This window comes from Apodemus sylvaticus, chromosome 18 (genome assembly GCF_947179515.1).
Source record: "Apodemus sylvaticus chromosome 18, mApoSyl1.1, whole genome shotgun sequence".
Classification (NCBI taxonomy): domain Eukaryota; kingdom Metazoa; phylum Chordata; class Mammalia; order Rodentia; family Muridae; genus Apodemus; species Apodemus sylvaticus.
This window is the reverse complement of record NC_067489.1, coordinates 40,619-56,045: the sequence shown is the minus strand read 5'-3', so window position 1 is coordinate 56,045 and position 15,427 is coordinate 40,619. Positions and strand designations below refer to the sequence as shown.

The 15,427-nt window shown below is 35.3% G+C and overlaps 1 protein-coding gene across 2 annotated transcripts in view; it reads left to right on the top strand.

Moving 5' to 3' along the window:
• The window catches only part of Shcbp1 (SHC binding and spindle associated 1), a 45,348-nt gene extending 34,128 nt beyond the window's left edge, over nt 1–11,220 (top strand). For both annotated transcript variants that reach the window (XM_052162280.1, XM_052162279.1), the window contains 5 exons: nt 2,222–2,353; nt 4,655–4,773; nt 7,234–7,320; nt 7,659–7,800; nt 10,789–11,220. In XM_052162280.1, the coding sequence (XP_052018240.1) occupies nt 2,222–2,353; nt 4,655–4,773; nt 7,234–7,320; nt 7,659–7,800; nt 10,789–11,102 (794 nt within the window). In that variant the 3' untranslated portion in view covers nt 11,103–11,220. The remainder of the gene's footprint in view (nt 1–2,221; nt 2,354–4,654; nt 4,774–7,233; nt 7,321–7,658; nt 7,801–10,788) is intronic.
• Nucleotides 11,221–15,427: the final 4,207 nt, after the last annotated feature.

Genomic DNA, 15,427 nt, shown 5'->3' with positions numbered 1-15,427 from the left:
CCCCCCCTCTCTCTCTCTGTGTGTGTGAGTGAGAGAGAGAGAGAGAGAGAGAGAGAGATGAGGGGTCATTTAATTTCATTCTCCTACATGCATATATCTTTCTCCAGACACACTTTGTTAGAGAGACTGTCTTTTTCTCCAATGAGTATTTTTGTCAAAATAAAGTCTTTGTCAAAAATAAAATGACTGTAGCTGCATGGGTTTACATCTATATTTTTTTTATTCAATGTATTCTTTATTTACATTTCAAATGGCATCCCCTTTCCTGGATCCCCCCTCCCCAAAAGTCCCAAAAGCCCTCTTCCTTACTCCTGTTCCCCAATTACCACCTTCCCGGTTCCCTATCTTGTTATTCCCCTACACTGCTGCACTGAGCCTTTCCAGGACCAGGGGCCTTTCCTTCCTTCTTCTTAGGCATCATTTGATATGTGAATTGTTTCTTGGGTATTCCAAGCTTCTGGACTAATATTCGCTTATCTGTGAGTGCATACCATGTGTGTTCTTTTGTGACTGAGTCGCCTCACTCAGGATGACATTCAGATCTTATGGTCCATTCATCTACTTGCCCTACATGTGTTCATGCATGCACACAAACCAACACCATATTGTTTTTGGTAAATGCTGATGCTTCTTTTCTTTAAAGTCAGTGTTGCTTTGGCTTTATTAGTACTCTTTTAAAAACTAAAAGGGATATTTATTTACTTTTTTCCTTGACAGTTTCATAAAGATGCTATTCATTATAATTTTACTCATCCTCATTACCTTCTATTATTTTTCTTTTTTATCTGAACCACTTTTGTATATATAGTACCCTAATGAAACCCACCCTTATCCTCTCCAGCATCCATTAGCAGTCCTTAGCTTCTCATGAAGGACTAAAGTCTCATGGACACCTCATCTATCCATAATAAAAAACTGAAAGGCTTAGTCTTATATAGGCATCTATAAATGCTGTTTTTTCATGGCTGCAATGGCCATGTCATATCTGCAACATTTCATGATACTCTTTACAATGTTGTGATTGTTAAATTTTGTTGTGCCCTGACTTCTATGATGTCTCCTGGGCATTGGATAGTGGTTATTCCACAGAGGTTGATACAGTTAGCAGGCACTCAGCCCTTTGACCAGATATGTCTCCCTCTGTAAAGGCTAAAAACAAGTTTAGAAGGTAGTTGGACAACATGTTCATTTTTGTTGACAGAGGTAGTATGCTCTTCCCTTGGGACCATAAGCTACTCAGCCATAAAATTTTGACCAGGCTTAGAGTACAAGGTATGTAATCTATCCAGAGGAGCAGACTTCGTGGTCACTTACAAAGCAGTTAGTTATTTCCAAAATAGTCATACTACCATTGTATCAGTGAGCATATCCTGTTTGGCAGATGGGTTTTATCACATGTGTGATCTACAGTTAGGTGAGACTGTTGATAAGGTTCTTTCTTAGCAGCCTAGATAGTACTTTCTGGTACTGTGAATCTCAGCCAGCATAGAGGGCATTTTCTGAAGAGTTCTTATCTCTTTCTTTGTGTCCTTCACCAAAAGTATGTTACTCTCATACTTGTTATCAAGTGCAATGACAATAGCCTTTTTTTTTTTTGTTAACTTCTAAAACCTTTCTGACCCACAAGTCATAGGACAGTATGCCATATCTGGTATTGGACTCTTATTTAAAACATTCTTTTTTTCTTATTTAAATTCCTAAAAGCAGTAGTAGTAGTAAGTAGTAGTAAGTAGTAGTAGTAGTAGTAGTAGTAGTAGTAGTAGTAGTAGTAGGTTTCCATGTAGCTTTTTTATGCTTCCTCAGTTTTCTTTCCCTTTTCCCTATCTTCCCAGTACTTCTATAACCCTGTCCAAACCCTTTCATGTCCCTGTGTTTAACTACCTCCTCCTTTAGTGCTTCCTTTGACCATGGAATCTTTCTTGCCTCTATAAAGAATTAAATTTGAATTTTAAAAAAAATTGAATTTTAAAGCTATGTATTCAAGAAAGAAAATTTGGGTTTCCTTTTGTGGGCCTAAGCTACTCTATTCAGTGTAATACTTTCTAGTTCTATTCATTTTTATGCAAATTTACTATCTTTCTTATGGTCGTATACAATTCCATTGTGTATATGTGCTTCATTTTCATTGTTCATTCATCAGTTGTTAAACATTTACATTGTTTTAATATTTTTGTATGTAGATGTTTCTCCTCATCCTGTGTGATTTTACTCTCTTCCTTAGGATATGGTCTACCAGATGATATTGTCATAGAAAAGAGGGGCAAAGGAGATACTTTTGTGGATTGCATGGGTATGGATGTTAAAATTTCAGGCATAAAATTTATTCAGCATGATTCTGTAGAAGGAATCTTAAGTAAGTATCTGGATATTTGATATATTTTTTGTTTTGAGCTTTGAGAGAAAAGTGCTTGAAAGTTAAAATTTAGTGTAATTGAATATATGGGAGGCAGATTAAGAATAGCATGAAAATTTAGGAAGCATCAAAGTGGAGAATAATTTGTATTCTTGGAAACTTCTTAATTTCTTTAAGAAGTTTCTGTTACTTTTTTTTGCTATTGTTTTTGTTTGTTTTTTGTTCTTTTTGAGATAAGGTCTCACTCTGAACTAGCGGTCCTAGAATTTATAAGAAATGGCAATCGTACCTCAGCCTCCTGAGCCCTGGATTTATAGGCATATTTCACCATATCTTATACAAGTATAACAGTGTTAAAGTGGTGGAACCCTTTAGAAGTTGGCACTGGTAGTAGGTAATTAGATTACAGGGGCTCTATTCTCAGGAATGGATTAATATAGGTTTCATAGGAGCAAATTAGTTTCTAGGGAGTAAGTTCTTATAAGAATGAACATGATACTTCTATACTCTTTCTTCCTTGCTAGTACATGTGCACCTTCTGCATGTGATTCCTTTTCCTTTTGCCTCTCCACATTTTAACATATCTGGGGAGATCTTATCAGATACCATGCTATTCCTAGTTTATAGATCCTAAAATTATGTATCAGGTGTCTTGTTATAGACACGCAAAAAGTAACCAAGATATTGCTCTGGTATTTGCTTTATAGGATATATAATCCACCTGTTAACTGCAGTTAATATCAGAGTAGCTGGCCTGGAATCTTCTGGTGCTTTCTCCTGTGTCCACCTCTCATCTCACTATAGGATCACTGGGATTACATGTGTACACTACTGTACCTGGCTTTATCAGGGCATTTAAACTTAGGTCCTCAGGTTTTGGCAAATGCTTTACCCATTAAGCCATTCATTCAGTATTAAAAATATAGTCTTTAGTTTTTTTAACAAAAAAAAGTTAAAAATAGATACTGCTATATATTTTTATGAATTTGTAATATATGTAACAAAATTCAAATGATAACTCTGAAAAATATCTTATTGTCTAATTATGATCAATACCATCACAGTTTGTACAAACTTTCTACTTTTCCATTCGATTTTGGAAATATCAGCCATTTTAACTTTCTTTTTAACTTTGATAAACTTGCTAGTTTTCCCTTCTGTGAAAATCATTTTGTCCTTTATATATAAATTATTGAATAAAAAAGTCATTGATCTTTTACTTACTGGTTTTCTTTTTTAATAACATGAGGACCATATGTGCTTGATTATTGAGAGTAAGTACTGAAAAAGCAAATCTTAATCAATAGGCAAAGGATAGTAAAAATTAATCTAAATCAATAACAATGACATACAGATTTTGAGTTTACTCCTCTCAGCAGGAAACCTGTCAGATCTAGGAAAAGGTATGACCTAATTGTTTATATTTGGAATTCCCAAGAGATCATAAAAGCTTTGTGTTTTTATTACCATAGCATGTTTTTACCCACATGTTGCTTTAAAATTTTATGGTGGATTTTATTTTTAAGGTTGTTGTCAGCCTGTTGGCTGCTTTCAGCAAATTATTACCAAATCACATACATAAACATATACATTATATGGTCAGAGACATGAAATAGTATATAACTAAAAATTAAAGCTATGCATTCACTTAAGTTTTAAAAGCGGATTACATAATAAGTTCAAAACAAGTTGGTTACACTGTTCTGAAAAGCTGGTGTGGTGGTTTGAATGAGAATGGTCCCAAATTGGCCCATATATTTGAGTACTTGATTCCCAGTTGGTAGACTATTGGGAAGGATTAAGAGTCTTGTTGGAGAAGGTTTGGTTTCAGAGCTAAGCTTATAGATTTCAAAATTCCACACCAGGCTGAGTCTCACTCACTGCCTGCTGGCTGCTGATCAGGATGTAAAATTCTCTGGTGCTTTTCCAGCACCATGTCTCCCTTTCCGCCACCATGCTCCCCACTGTGATGATAATGAATTAACCCTCTAAAAATGTTAATCCCACACATACCCTTTAAATGTTTTACCTTATAAAAGTTGTCTTGGTCATGATGTCTTTTCACAGCAATAGGCTGGTGACCAAGGCAGCAGATAAAATATAAACAGCTGAATACACAACAGGATAGGTTAAGTGCCCAATCTTAAACAATCTCAACATATATTATTAGCTTGGCTGCAAAGTGCATCAAAAGTTAAGTCTTTTTTGGGTCAAGAGACATTTTTATAAAGAGTTATCACAACATCTAATGCTTTCTGATATTGATATATTACTTAAAATACTTGAATATTTTTGTTACAGTCATTCACCATGGCAAGACCACACTGGAAAACTGTGTACTGCAATGTGAAACTACAGGAGTCACAGTTCGCACATCAGCAGAACTTTTCATGAAAAACTCAGATGTATATGGTGCCAAGGTATTGCCTTATCTTTGGAAAAAAGTAGTTATGGTCTTTAAGTTTGAAATAAATCAATCAAATATGATACCAAGATGTAAATCTATTATTTCTTCAATGAAAATCAGACACTAATATCTCCTAGTCTTCTAAAATGTAGGTAGTCATTAAACATACAACCGTTATAGCATATTATAAACAGGGCACTGAGAATAAAATTGATTATCTAACATTCTCAATGGCAAACCTTAAAAAGTATAGACCCTTAAGATTATACTTTGTGGAACTGGAGAGGTTGTTCAGTAGTTAAAAGCATATACTGCACTTTGAGAGGACCCAGATTCAGTTCCCAATACCCATGTCAGTATACTAACATCTTCTTGTAACTTTAGCTCCAGAGGTCCTGACATCCTTTTTTTGAACTCTGGGCACCTGTATTCAAATTCAACATTCCTACACATGGGCCTATACATGTACACAAAATTTTCCAAAAAAAAAAAAAAAGCTTATAACTTTGTACATAAATTTCTAACAATTTGAAGCTATTACTGTAAGTGCTTAAGAATTTTGCACATGAATATACATATCCACCTCATTTTCCCTCTCCAATTCTTCCCTTACCTCTCTACTACTTTTCCCTCCCAACTTCTTGTGTTTCCTTTTTTAAACCCTCTGTATCCATGTATTGCTGCTTATATGCACATGTGGTTTAGGGCATGAGCTGTCTTAGGCTTGTATATTTAAATGCTTGTGTCCAACTAATTATTGAGACAATGGTTATTTTGAATAACTACATCTTTCAACAAAATTGTTAAGTAATTTATTAATATAATCAAAAAGTTGATTTGTCTAGAATGAAAATGTATAATCATTAAGTATGGCACTCTTTACTCCTTATATATGTAATGTATGTCTTTTTAAGTGTGTGTTATTGTGTGTCTCTGTGCAGTGTAATGTGTGTGTGTGTGTTTGTGTGTTTGTGTACATGTATGCTGAGGTACACATGCATATTTAAGATAGTAGTTGACATTGAGTGTCTTCCTCAATCACTTTTGCAATATTTTTTTTTGAAGTAGAGTTTCACTGGATGTGGAACTCAGTTAATCTGGTTGATCAGTGAGATACAGTGATCCTCCCGTCTCTCTCCTCTTAGGACTGGAGTTACATGTTCACACTGTTGTGTTTGAGATCCAAATATTTCATGCTTGTATTGTAGGCATTTTAGTAAACAAATAATTTCTTCAGTCCCATGATGCAATTTTTGGAAATGATTAACTATCAATAGTTGCTCATCATTGTAGTATTGCTTGGTGCCCCAATATTGCTTGGTGGCAATATGGATTAGAACTGTCTAATAAAAACCAGCAAAATGACACTGGGTTGCTGCTAAACCTAAAAACCCAAGTTTGATCCTTGGGAACCAAAATGATGGAAGAGGGGTATTGATTAATGTTGTAGGTGCCATAGTAGAAAGAGAAACTCACCAAGATGATTTGCAGAAGAAGCAGAAAGGTTCAGCCTTCCATGACTAGCCCACTCCAATTACTTTTATTCGATCGGTACACAAAATTAATTGGGACTGAGAAAAGGTCTACTTAGCAAAGTTATCTTGAGCTTGCTGCCCTAGAGAGCAGACAACCCACACAAATCTTGGTTCTTTTTTATCTAGCCATAGTCAAAAGTAAGAACAAAAGTTTGCTAGGAATGTTCTAGGACTAGGGTTTGTGCAGGTGCAAGCTTTCATGTAGTACCAAGTGCAGACCTTTCAGAGAGATGACATTTCTTCAAGGTTAAAACAGTCTCAAAATGATTTCTCAACCTCTACCAATTAACCTAAATATAGCAAAAGCTTTGCTGAATCATTTCATTTAAAGCCAGACACAAAGATTTTACTGTATATTTCATTTAAAGCCAGACATAAAGGCTTTACTATGCATATCACTACAGGAGAGAGCCAACTCCTACAAATTGTCTCTGGCTTCTACAGACATTCCATGGCATATATACACATGTTTGTACATTCACAGACACCCCCAATATAAATAAATGTGAAGGAAGGAAGGAAGGAAGGAAGGAAGGAAGGAAGGAAGGAAGGAAGGAAGGAAGGAAGGAAGGAAGGAAGGAAGGAAAAGAAATAAAATGTTATCTTTAAAACAGTATATTTTACATTTATCCTATCTGAAAGGGTAAGAAGTTATATTAATAAACCTTTATATATTTTCTTTTTAAAATATTTGTTTATATGTGAGTATTTCACCTACTTCTGTGTCTATGTACCACATATGTTCCTGGTGTTCATGGATGGAGACCAGAAGAAGGTGTCAGATCTCCTGGAACTAGGCTCATGATTGTGAGCCACCATATGGGTGCTAGGAATTGAACCCTGGGTCCTCTAGAAGAGTAGCCAGTAGTCTTAACTGATGAGTCATCTCTCTAGGCCCTGGTCTTTAAAGCTTTTAAAGCTTTACCTATATTTTATAGGGTGCTGGTATAGAAATATATCCTGGAAGTAAATGTACCCTGACTGACAATGGGATCCATCACTGCAAGGAAGGAATCCTCATTAAGGTGGGTGTTGACTGAATTTTTTTTCTAAAGGTTAGAATGATTTCCCCTCTAAAAAGTTATGTTTATTTTGTTCTTATGTTGTACTCTGTTTGTTTTGTAAAATATAAAGTGTTTACATTTTAATAACACTAATAGTGATTAAAAGTCTGCTAATGATTTTTTGTTATCTTCAAATCTACAGAAAGAACAACACTTAGTGTGCACTTACTGCTACAACTTACTAATGAGCATAGCTTTTTTACTTTTATTTTTAGAAATTGTGTGGGAAAGGGTAGAGAATTTATGAAACATATGTTTAATATGACAATTCCCTAAGACATTTGTTTTCAATGTCACAGGACTTCCTTGATGAACATTATGATATTCCAAAAATATCTATGATAAATAACATCATACATAATAATGAAGGTTATGGTGTTGTTTTGGTGAAGCCCACGATTTTCTGTGAACTACAAGAAAATGCCGAAGATGAAATTAATGGTATGCTACATTTAGTAATTTAATTTTAAAGGATGTAAATGTATTTATTAATTGAATATAAAACTAGATCTAGTTTACTGTATTTCAGCACCAAATTCTGATGAGGACCTGGTTTTCTCCCTCAAAAGTATTTCTGGAAGTCTGGGGATATAGTTCAGCTTGTAGAGTGCTGGCCTAACATGCACAAAACTGTAGGTTCAGTCCCAACATTTGGGAGTTAGAAGCAGAAGAATTGAAGTTCAGAGTTATACTCAACTACAGAGAGTCAGAGATCACTTTTCAAAAAAACAGAGAGAAAGAAATTTGAATATGCTTGGTCATAGAGATAGAACAAGGTCATAGAGAATAGTGAAGCCATTATTGAATCTAAGTATGGAAGATACTTTCAAATTTGGCTTGTTGATTTATTCTTTCAGCACTTCAGTGTGGTTCAGTAAGTCTTCTTGGCTTCTTGTGTGTAAAACAAAATGACTTCTGTAGATATTTGTGGAGGATGGAGTAAGAAATGAATTTTCTAGTTGTGTTGAGTATAGGCTTTTGTAGTGGGATCTGATAATTTTTTGAATTTCCTGATTTTGTTAATTTGGATGCTGTCTCTGTGCCCTCTGGTTAGTCTGGCTAAAGGTTTATCTATCTTGTTGATTTTCTCAAAGAACCAGCTCCTGGTTTTTTGATTCTTTGTATAGTTCTTTTTGTTTCAACTTGGTTGATTTCAGCCCTGAGTTTGATTGATTTCCTGCCTTCTATTCCTCTTGGGTGTATTAGCTTCTTTTTGTTCTAAAGCTTTCAGGTGTGCCATAATCCACATATCAAATGATGCCCAAGAAGAAGGAAGGAGTGGCCCCTGGTCCTGGAAATGCTTAGTACAGCAGTGTAGGGAATACCAGGACAGGGAAGTGGGAAGGGATGGATTAGGGAACAGGGGAAGGGAAGAGGGCTTATGGGACTTTCGAGGAGGGGAGATCCAGGAAAGGGGAAATCATTTGAAATGTAAATAAAGAATATATTGAAGCATGGTGGCACATGCCTTTAATCCCAGCACTTGGGAGGCAGAGGCAGGCGGATTTCAGAGTTCAATGCCAGCCTGATCTACAGAGTGAGTTCCAGGACAGCCAGAGCTACACAGAGAAACCCTGTCTCGAAAAACAAAACAAAAGCAAAAAACAAAAACAAACAAAAAAACAATATATAGAATAAAAGAAATATATTTGGAAAAAAAAAGAAATGAATTTTCTAAGTTTGAGGTTTCTTTTGCCTTTACTTTTCATTGGTAAATGTTTCTCCCTGTCGCCACTTTTCCTGACAGAAAAGGTAAGCACACACAGTGGAAATTTGTAAATCTCAAACCACTGATGTAAATCACTTTTAAATATTAGACATAAAGAAGTAAAAAGTATTAGTATGGCTGTGGAAATTTTGAAATGGTTTAAAGAATAGACCTTATCATCCTTTAGGAGCCATTCCACTCAGGACAGAACAAAGTAAAATTGAGATTTATGTCTTGGCTGGAATCATTCTATATCCCCATTGATTCAAGCTAATTTCTCATTCTTTGAATCTTCAGCAACCAACTAGAAAAATAGTTTTTTAAATAGCCTTAATCACATTGCAAGATAATAATACAAAATATTTTTGGCATTTAACAATCATAAAAGTGTCAGGAGCCATCTAGGAAAGGCTAAGGCTAGCAGGTGACCTTTCTGGATGTGGCCCACCATTTTTGCATGGTCTGTGATGTGTGAGCTATGAGAGGCAAGGTCCCTAGAGATTTCATCTCAGGCTTGCTTCTTGCAGCTGATAGGCCCTTCCTGTCACTTTTACATAGCCTAAGGATTCCTGGGCATTAGCCTCCCTGCTCTATTGAGCAGATTTCCTGCAGAGCAACATAAGTGTAAACTTTCATTAATGCTGTTTAGATGAATTAATGATTTCATAATGAATTCCTAATTCAATTCAAATAATTTTAGGAAGAAGGTTTTAAGATGGTTTTATTTGTTTTACTAGGAATATCTAATAAAATTAGAATCAAGAATAAAATGTACCCACTCATAAATACCAAGTAAAAGCTGCATAATAAGCAATACAATGAGCTTTCATAATTACAGTAAAAAGACATAGATGCTTGGGAAATATTTGTGTTAATGGAAAAACATTCAGGTACAAGGATGAAGCCACAGGTATGCATTATGATAAGGCAAAGCCATGTAAAAACTTTTGCTTTGAATTTATAATGAGTTTACAATATAAAACAGTGCTTTTTATTTGTTATTAATACTTTTCTGTAACTCCCCTTTTACTTCATGTAACATTTTATCTGTGAGGTAATTCTTACATAGAGGAATTTTTGTCTAAAAAGCTTTAAAAAAGCTGAAAGCAATAAACACAGATAGTGTAGCTAGTTTCTACTTCACCCAGTGTGTTGTCTGAGTGAGTGACTTTTTTCCTTTCCTTTCTTTTCTCTCTGGTTCAAAAAGAGTTAATGAGCTTTCTGGCCAGTGAGAGAGGCTTCTAACCCCCAGTAGTTAGAGTTACAAAGGTGGAGATCAACAGTTTTGGCTTTCATCCAACTCTGTGTACCACCTCAACTCAGAAATCCAGAAGGCCAGGGCAGGCCACCAACATGAGAGTACACCTTTGAGGACAGGAACCAGCTGGTAGATTATGAGTTTATTTAACAAAAGTAGCAGTATTATATTATTCTTTGCATCCTAGCTCCCAATGCATAGCTTAGCACCTGTCTAGGAAAATATCTGTCCAGTGACTGAGATTTTAGGATGAAGAAGGTAAACAAAGTTTAAAATTGATGACCCTATTAATGCTATGAAACTATGCAAGAAATCTAAGTAGCTACTCATTGAGATTCTTATAGTAAAAAAATCCTATAATAAACTCTTGGCAGAAAATACTTGAGTCTAAAAGACTGTATTAGAAATATCTCCTTGTTTGTTTAGACTATGTATTTAACTTCATTATAATTTGTTTCCTCAGACAATATGGTTCAGAAAAATAAAGAGGCAGATGTCACTGAAGGATTAGATCTGGAAGAAATGCTTCAGTGTGTGACTAGCAAAATGGAGCCTTATACCACAGCTGACTTCAATGAACAAGCTAAAGGAAATTGTGAAATTATAAATGAGCTACTTGCTATTTCCATGCAAAAAGGCCGAATGAAGAAAAGACTGAGTGAACTTGGGATTATACAAGCTGATGACAACATAATGTCACAGGAGATGTTTATTGAAATTATGGGGAACCAGTTTAAGTGGAATGGCAAAGGGAGTTTTGGCACATTTCTTTACTAGCTACAATGATATTGGTAGTTCACAAAATATTGTATTTTGAACACGTCTTAACATGCTGCTTATATACTTTAATTCATTTGCTTCATGGCTGTATATTATATAAAGTGTACTTGATTAAGCTTGTGTGAAATGTGAATTTATTTTTATCTATATTACATACAAAGCACACCTTTGTAAGAAAGCCACAAAAAACATAAAATATGACTGTAGATGTAACTCAGTAGTAGAGCTTTTATCTAACATATCCAAGGCACAATGCCCAAGGTTCAATACCCAGCTCTCCTCCTTACTTCCTTCCCAAAAAGGGAAAGAAAACTAATTGGAGATTTCTTATCTAGAAATCTTCTTCTTCTTCTTCTTCTTCTTCTTCTTCTTCTTCTTCTTCTTCTTCTTCTTCTTCTTCTTCTTCTTCTTCTTCTTCTTCTTCTTCTTCACAGTTTCTATTTTTTTTTAATTTTCTATATTCTTTGTTTACATTCCAAATGCTTTCCCTTTTCCCGGCTCCCCCCACCCCATATGTCCTATAAGCCCTCTTCTCTCCACCCATTCCCCAATCACCACCCATTCCTCTGTCCTGGTACTCCCCTATAATACTGGATCAAGCCTTTCCAGGACCAGGGCCCTCTCCTTCCTTCTTGGGAATCATTTGATATGCTAATTCTGTCTTGAGTATTCAAAGGTTCTGGGCTAATTAATATCCACTTATCAGTGATTGCATTCCATGTGTATTCTTTTGTGATTGGGTTACCTCACTTAGGATGATATTTTCCAGTTTCAAACATTTGCCTAAAATTTTCGTGAATTTGTTGTTTTTAATTGCTGAGTAGTATTCCATTGTGTAAATATACCACATTTTCTGTATCCATTCCTCCATTGAGGAACATCTGGGTTTTTTCCAGTTTCTGGCTATTATAAATAAGGCTGCTGCTCTAAGATCAAGAATTGACAAATGGGACCTCATAAAATTACAAAGTTTCTGTAAGGCAAAGGACACCGACAAAAGGACAAAACGTCAGCCAACAGATTGGGAAAGGATCTTCACCAACCCTAAATCTGACAGAGGGCTAATATCCAATATATACAAAGAACTCAAGAAGTTAGACCCCAGAGAACCAAATAACCCTATTAAAAAATGGGATACAGAGCTAAACAAAGAATTTTCACCTGAAGAAATTCGTATAGCTGAGAAGCACCTTAAGAAATGTTCAACATCATTAGTCATTAGGGAAATGCAAATCAAAACAATCCTGAGATTTCACCTCACATCAGGCAAAATGGCTAAGGTTAAAAACTCAGGAGACAGCAGGTGTTGGCAACAATGCAGAGAAAGAGGAACACTCCTCCACTGCTGGTGGGATTGCAAGATGGTACAACCACTCTGGAAATCAGTCTGGCCGTTCCTCAGAAAACTGGGCATGACACTTCCGGAGGACCCTACTATCCCACTCCTGGGCATATACCCAGAGGATTCCCTGGCATGCAATAAGGACACATGCTCCACTATGTTCATAGCAGCCTTATTTATAATAGCCAGAAGCTAGAAAAATCTCTTCTTAACTGCATAGCTCTGCCATATTGAGCCTGCTAGCACTTTTTTTTTCTTGTAAATACCCTTTAGCATTGAAGGTGAAAGAGAAAAGGGATGCAAGATGTGAGAATAAGCATCCATTAGGTGCCATGCATTCCTTTGTTTGTTTGTGATAGTGTATTAGCACTGTGAGTTTTTGTTGTCCAAAAACTCAGTGGTAAACCATACTGGCCTCAGACTCATTTTGAGTCTGCCTACTTCTGCCTCACATGTGCTGATATTAAAAATGCATGCCACATACCTAGTTTGAATGGGATATATTTTTATATTAAAATATATTGTCATCAAAAAAGAAAAATAGGTTACAGGTATGAAACAAATGTGTTCAGAGCCACTGTTGAATATAAATGTTTAATAAGAATTGTCTAATTTTATTCTAATCATTCTTTTTCACTCTCCACGCCTCCTGTTTTTCTCCCTTTCTTCCCCAACTTTTCTATTTAAGACAATAATTTTATACCCTCAGGCTAGTTTAAAACTAGTAATTAATGTCCTTAGGGTTAAGGTTAAGGTTGTTTTAGGGTTAGGATTAGAGTGTTAGAGTTGTTAGGGTTAGGGGTTAGGGTTCTGGCAGCAGGTTAAGGACTTTTCTTTATGTCATTTAAATGCATGTAAAACTTTTAAAGTACGCAAAATACAGTTTGTCCCTGACTCCATTTTAGGTATATGGAAATTTCATAAAACGGTTGTTTGAAATTTTCCTTATTTCATCAGCTAAAACCTCTCAAAGCCTCTTCCCACAGGTAAAGCTTCACGAACTAGAATCACAACAATGTTCTAATTCAGGTAGTCCAAAAGCAGTAAGATATTGTGAGATATTGGGATTTAGACATCACAGGGTGAAAGCTCAGAGTAACCTGATTTGATGAGTTTGAATTGAGGGATAAATATAGAGCAAGACAGTTTAAGCATACTTTTATATGGTAAATTGTCTTGAAAACAGAAAAATAAGTAATTCTCGCCATGTAATGTTAATAAGCTCTTTTATTTTTTAAAGTCTTCACGAGAGCTAGTGAACTAAAACATAATTTCCAACCTAAATTGTACCTTATCTCCTCTAATGTTTTTAATGTGTTCACAATAAAAAGATGCCACCAATTTTATGTTTTACTGTCATGAGTAAAGATAATAGCCTAAGAAAAATAAGAATTATACACAAATATACATACCTATACACATAGACATACTCACAGTGACATATATATATTTCATACAAAATCTCCTTAGCCAAGAAAATGTTTAATGCTTTCTTTTCAACATAATCTTAATTGATAAAGCAATGTACATTTTTCTTTCGATTGATTATAAAAATTGCTACTAAAGTACTCCCACACTCACTTCCAGATCATTAGATACTACTAAACTGCGGTTTACTGCGAATGAAGCATCTTTATTAGAGACAAAAACTTACTAAGAACAACAACAAAAAAATTATCCTAGTGGGACATAGAAATTTTTCAAAACAAATTTCTAAGTATACTCATTAATTTCCTCTCCAAACTCATAAACAGAAATACAAGTCTCTGAATTTTGTTGACAATGACTAACTTATGGAAAGACAGTGACATATTTAATATCCTTTTCCAGAACACATTCAACCCCCAAAATGGGGAATTTTCCTGAGAACCATAAACTAGTTTTATGGTTTATTCATTAGAGATCAGAACATCCTTTTAAAGTCTTTTGTTGTGTCATTATATCATTTAATAAATGCTGAAATTCAATATGTTCTATTACTATTACTTAGAACAGTGGTTCTCAAATTTCTTAATGTTGTGACCCTTTATTACAGTTATCATCACATTGTGGTGACCTGAAACCATAAAATTATTTTCATTACTACTTCATAATTGTAATTTTGCTACTGTTATGGATCTTAATGGAAATATCTATGTTTTCAATGGTCTTAGGTAACCCCTATGAAAGGGTCATTCAACCCCTCAAAAGTATTGCAACTCACAGGGTGAGAAAGGGTGGCATAGAAGGATACCCAGCATGGGAACTTAGCCCGGTTGTAGAATATTTAACTATTTAGCATGTATAAACACGTTTATTTGATCTTAAGCTCATAAAATACTATCCCATTTAAACACTAAAATATTGGTATTTTAGGCAATATAAATGTCCAGCAAATATCACAAAAGTATTTTTAAATTGAAAATAGATTCTTCTCTCATACAATATATCCCTAAAAGACTTTCCTTTCCTCCTCCCAGCTCCTCACCACCTCTCTTCTTCCCCAATCAATTCCCCTTCATCTCCCATCAGAAGAGCAGGACTCCAGGAGATAACAACCAAACATGACAAGACAAAATATAGTACAAGACAATAGCCCTCTCAACGAAACTGGACAAGGCAACATGAGAAAACATGAGGAAAAGTGTCCCAAGAACAAAATCGAAACACACCCACTCCCACAGGTGTCAAAAAAAAAAAAAAAAAAAAAAAGCTAACAGCCACAACATATATGCAGTGGACCTGGTGGTAAAGAACACTACAGACCTCATGCTTGCCATTTCAGTCTCTATGAGCCCTGCATAGTTGATTCAGTGACTCTATCCCTTCTAACCCCAAGAATTCTTTAGACCCCACTTCTGTACAATTCCCAGAGCTCTGAGATAAAAGTCTCAATGGACATGCTCAATGTAGACTCTCTCCTCATAATGTCTGACTGTGGTTCTCTGTGTCTGCTCAATCTGCTAGAGAACCTTTGTACCCCCAACGACCTGTTGCTCAT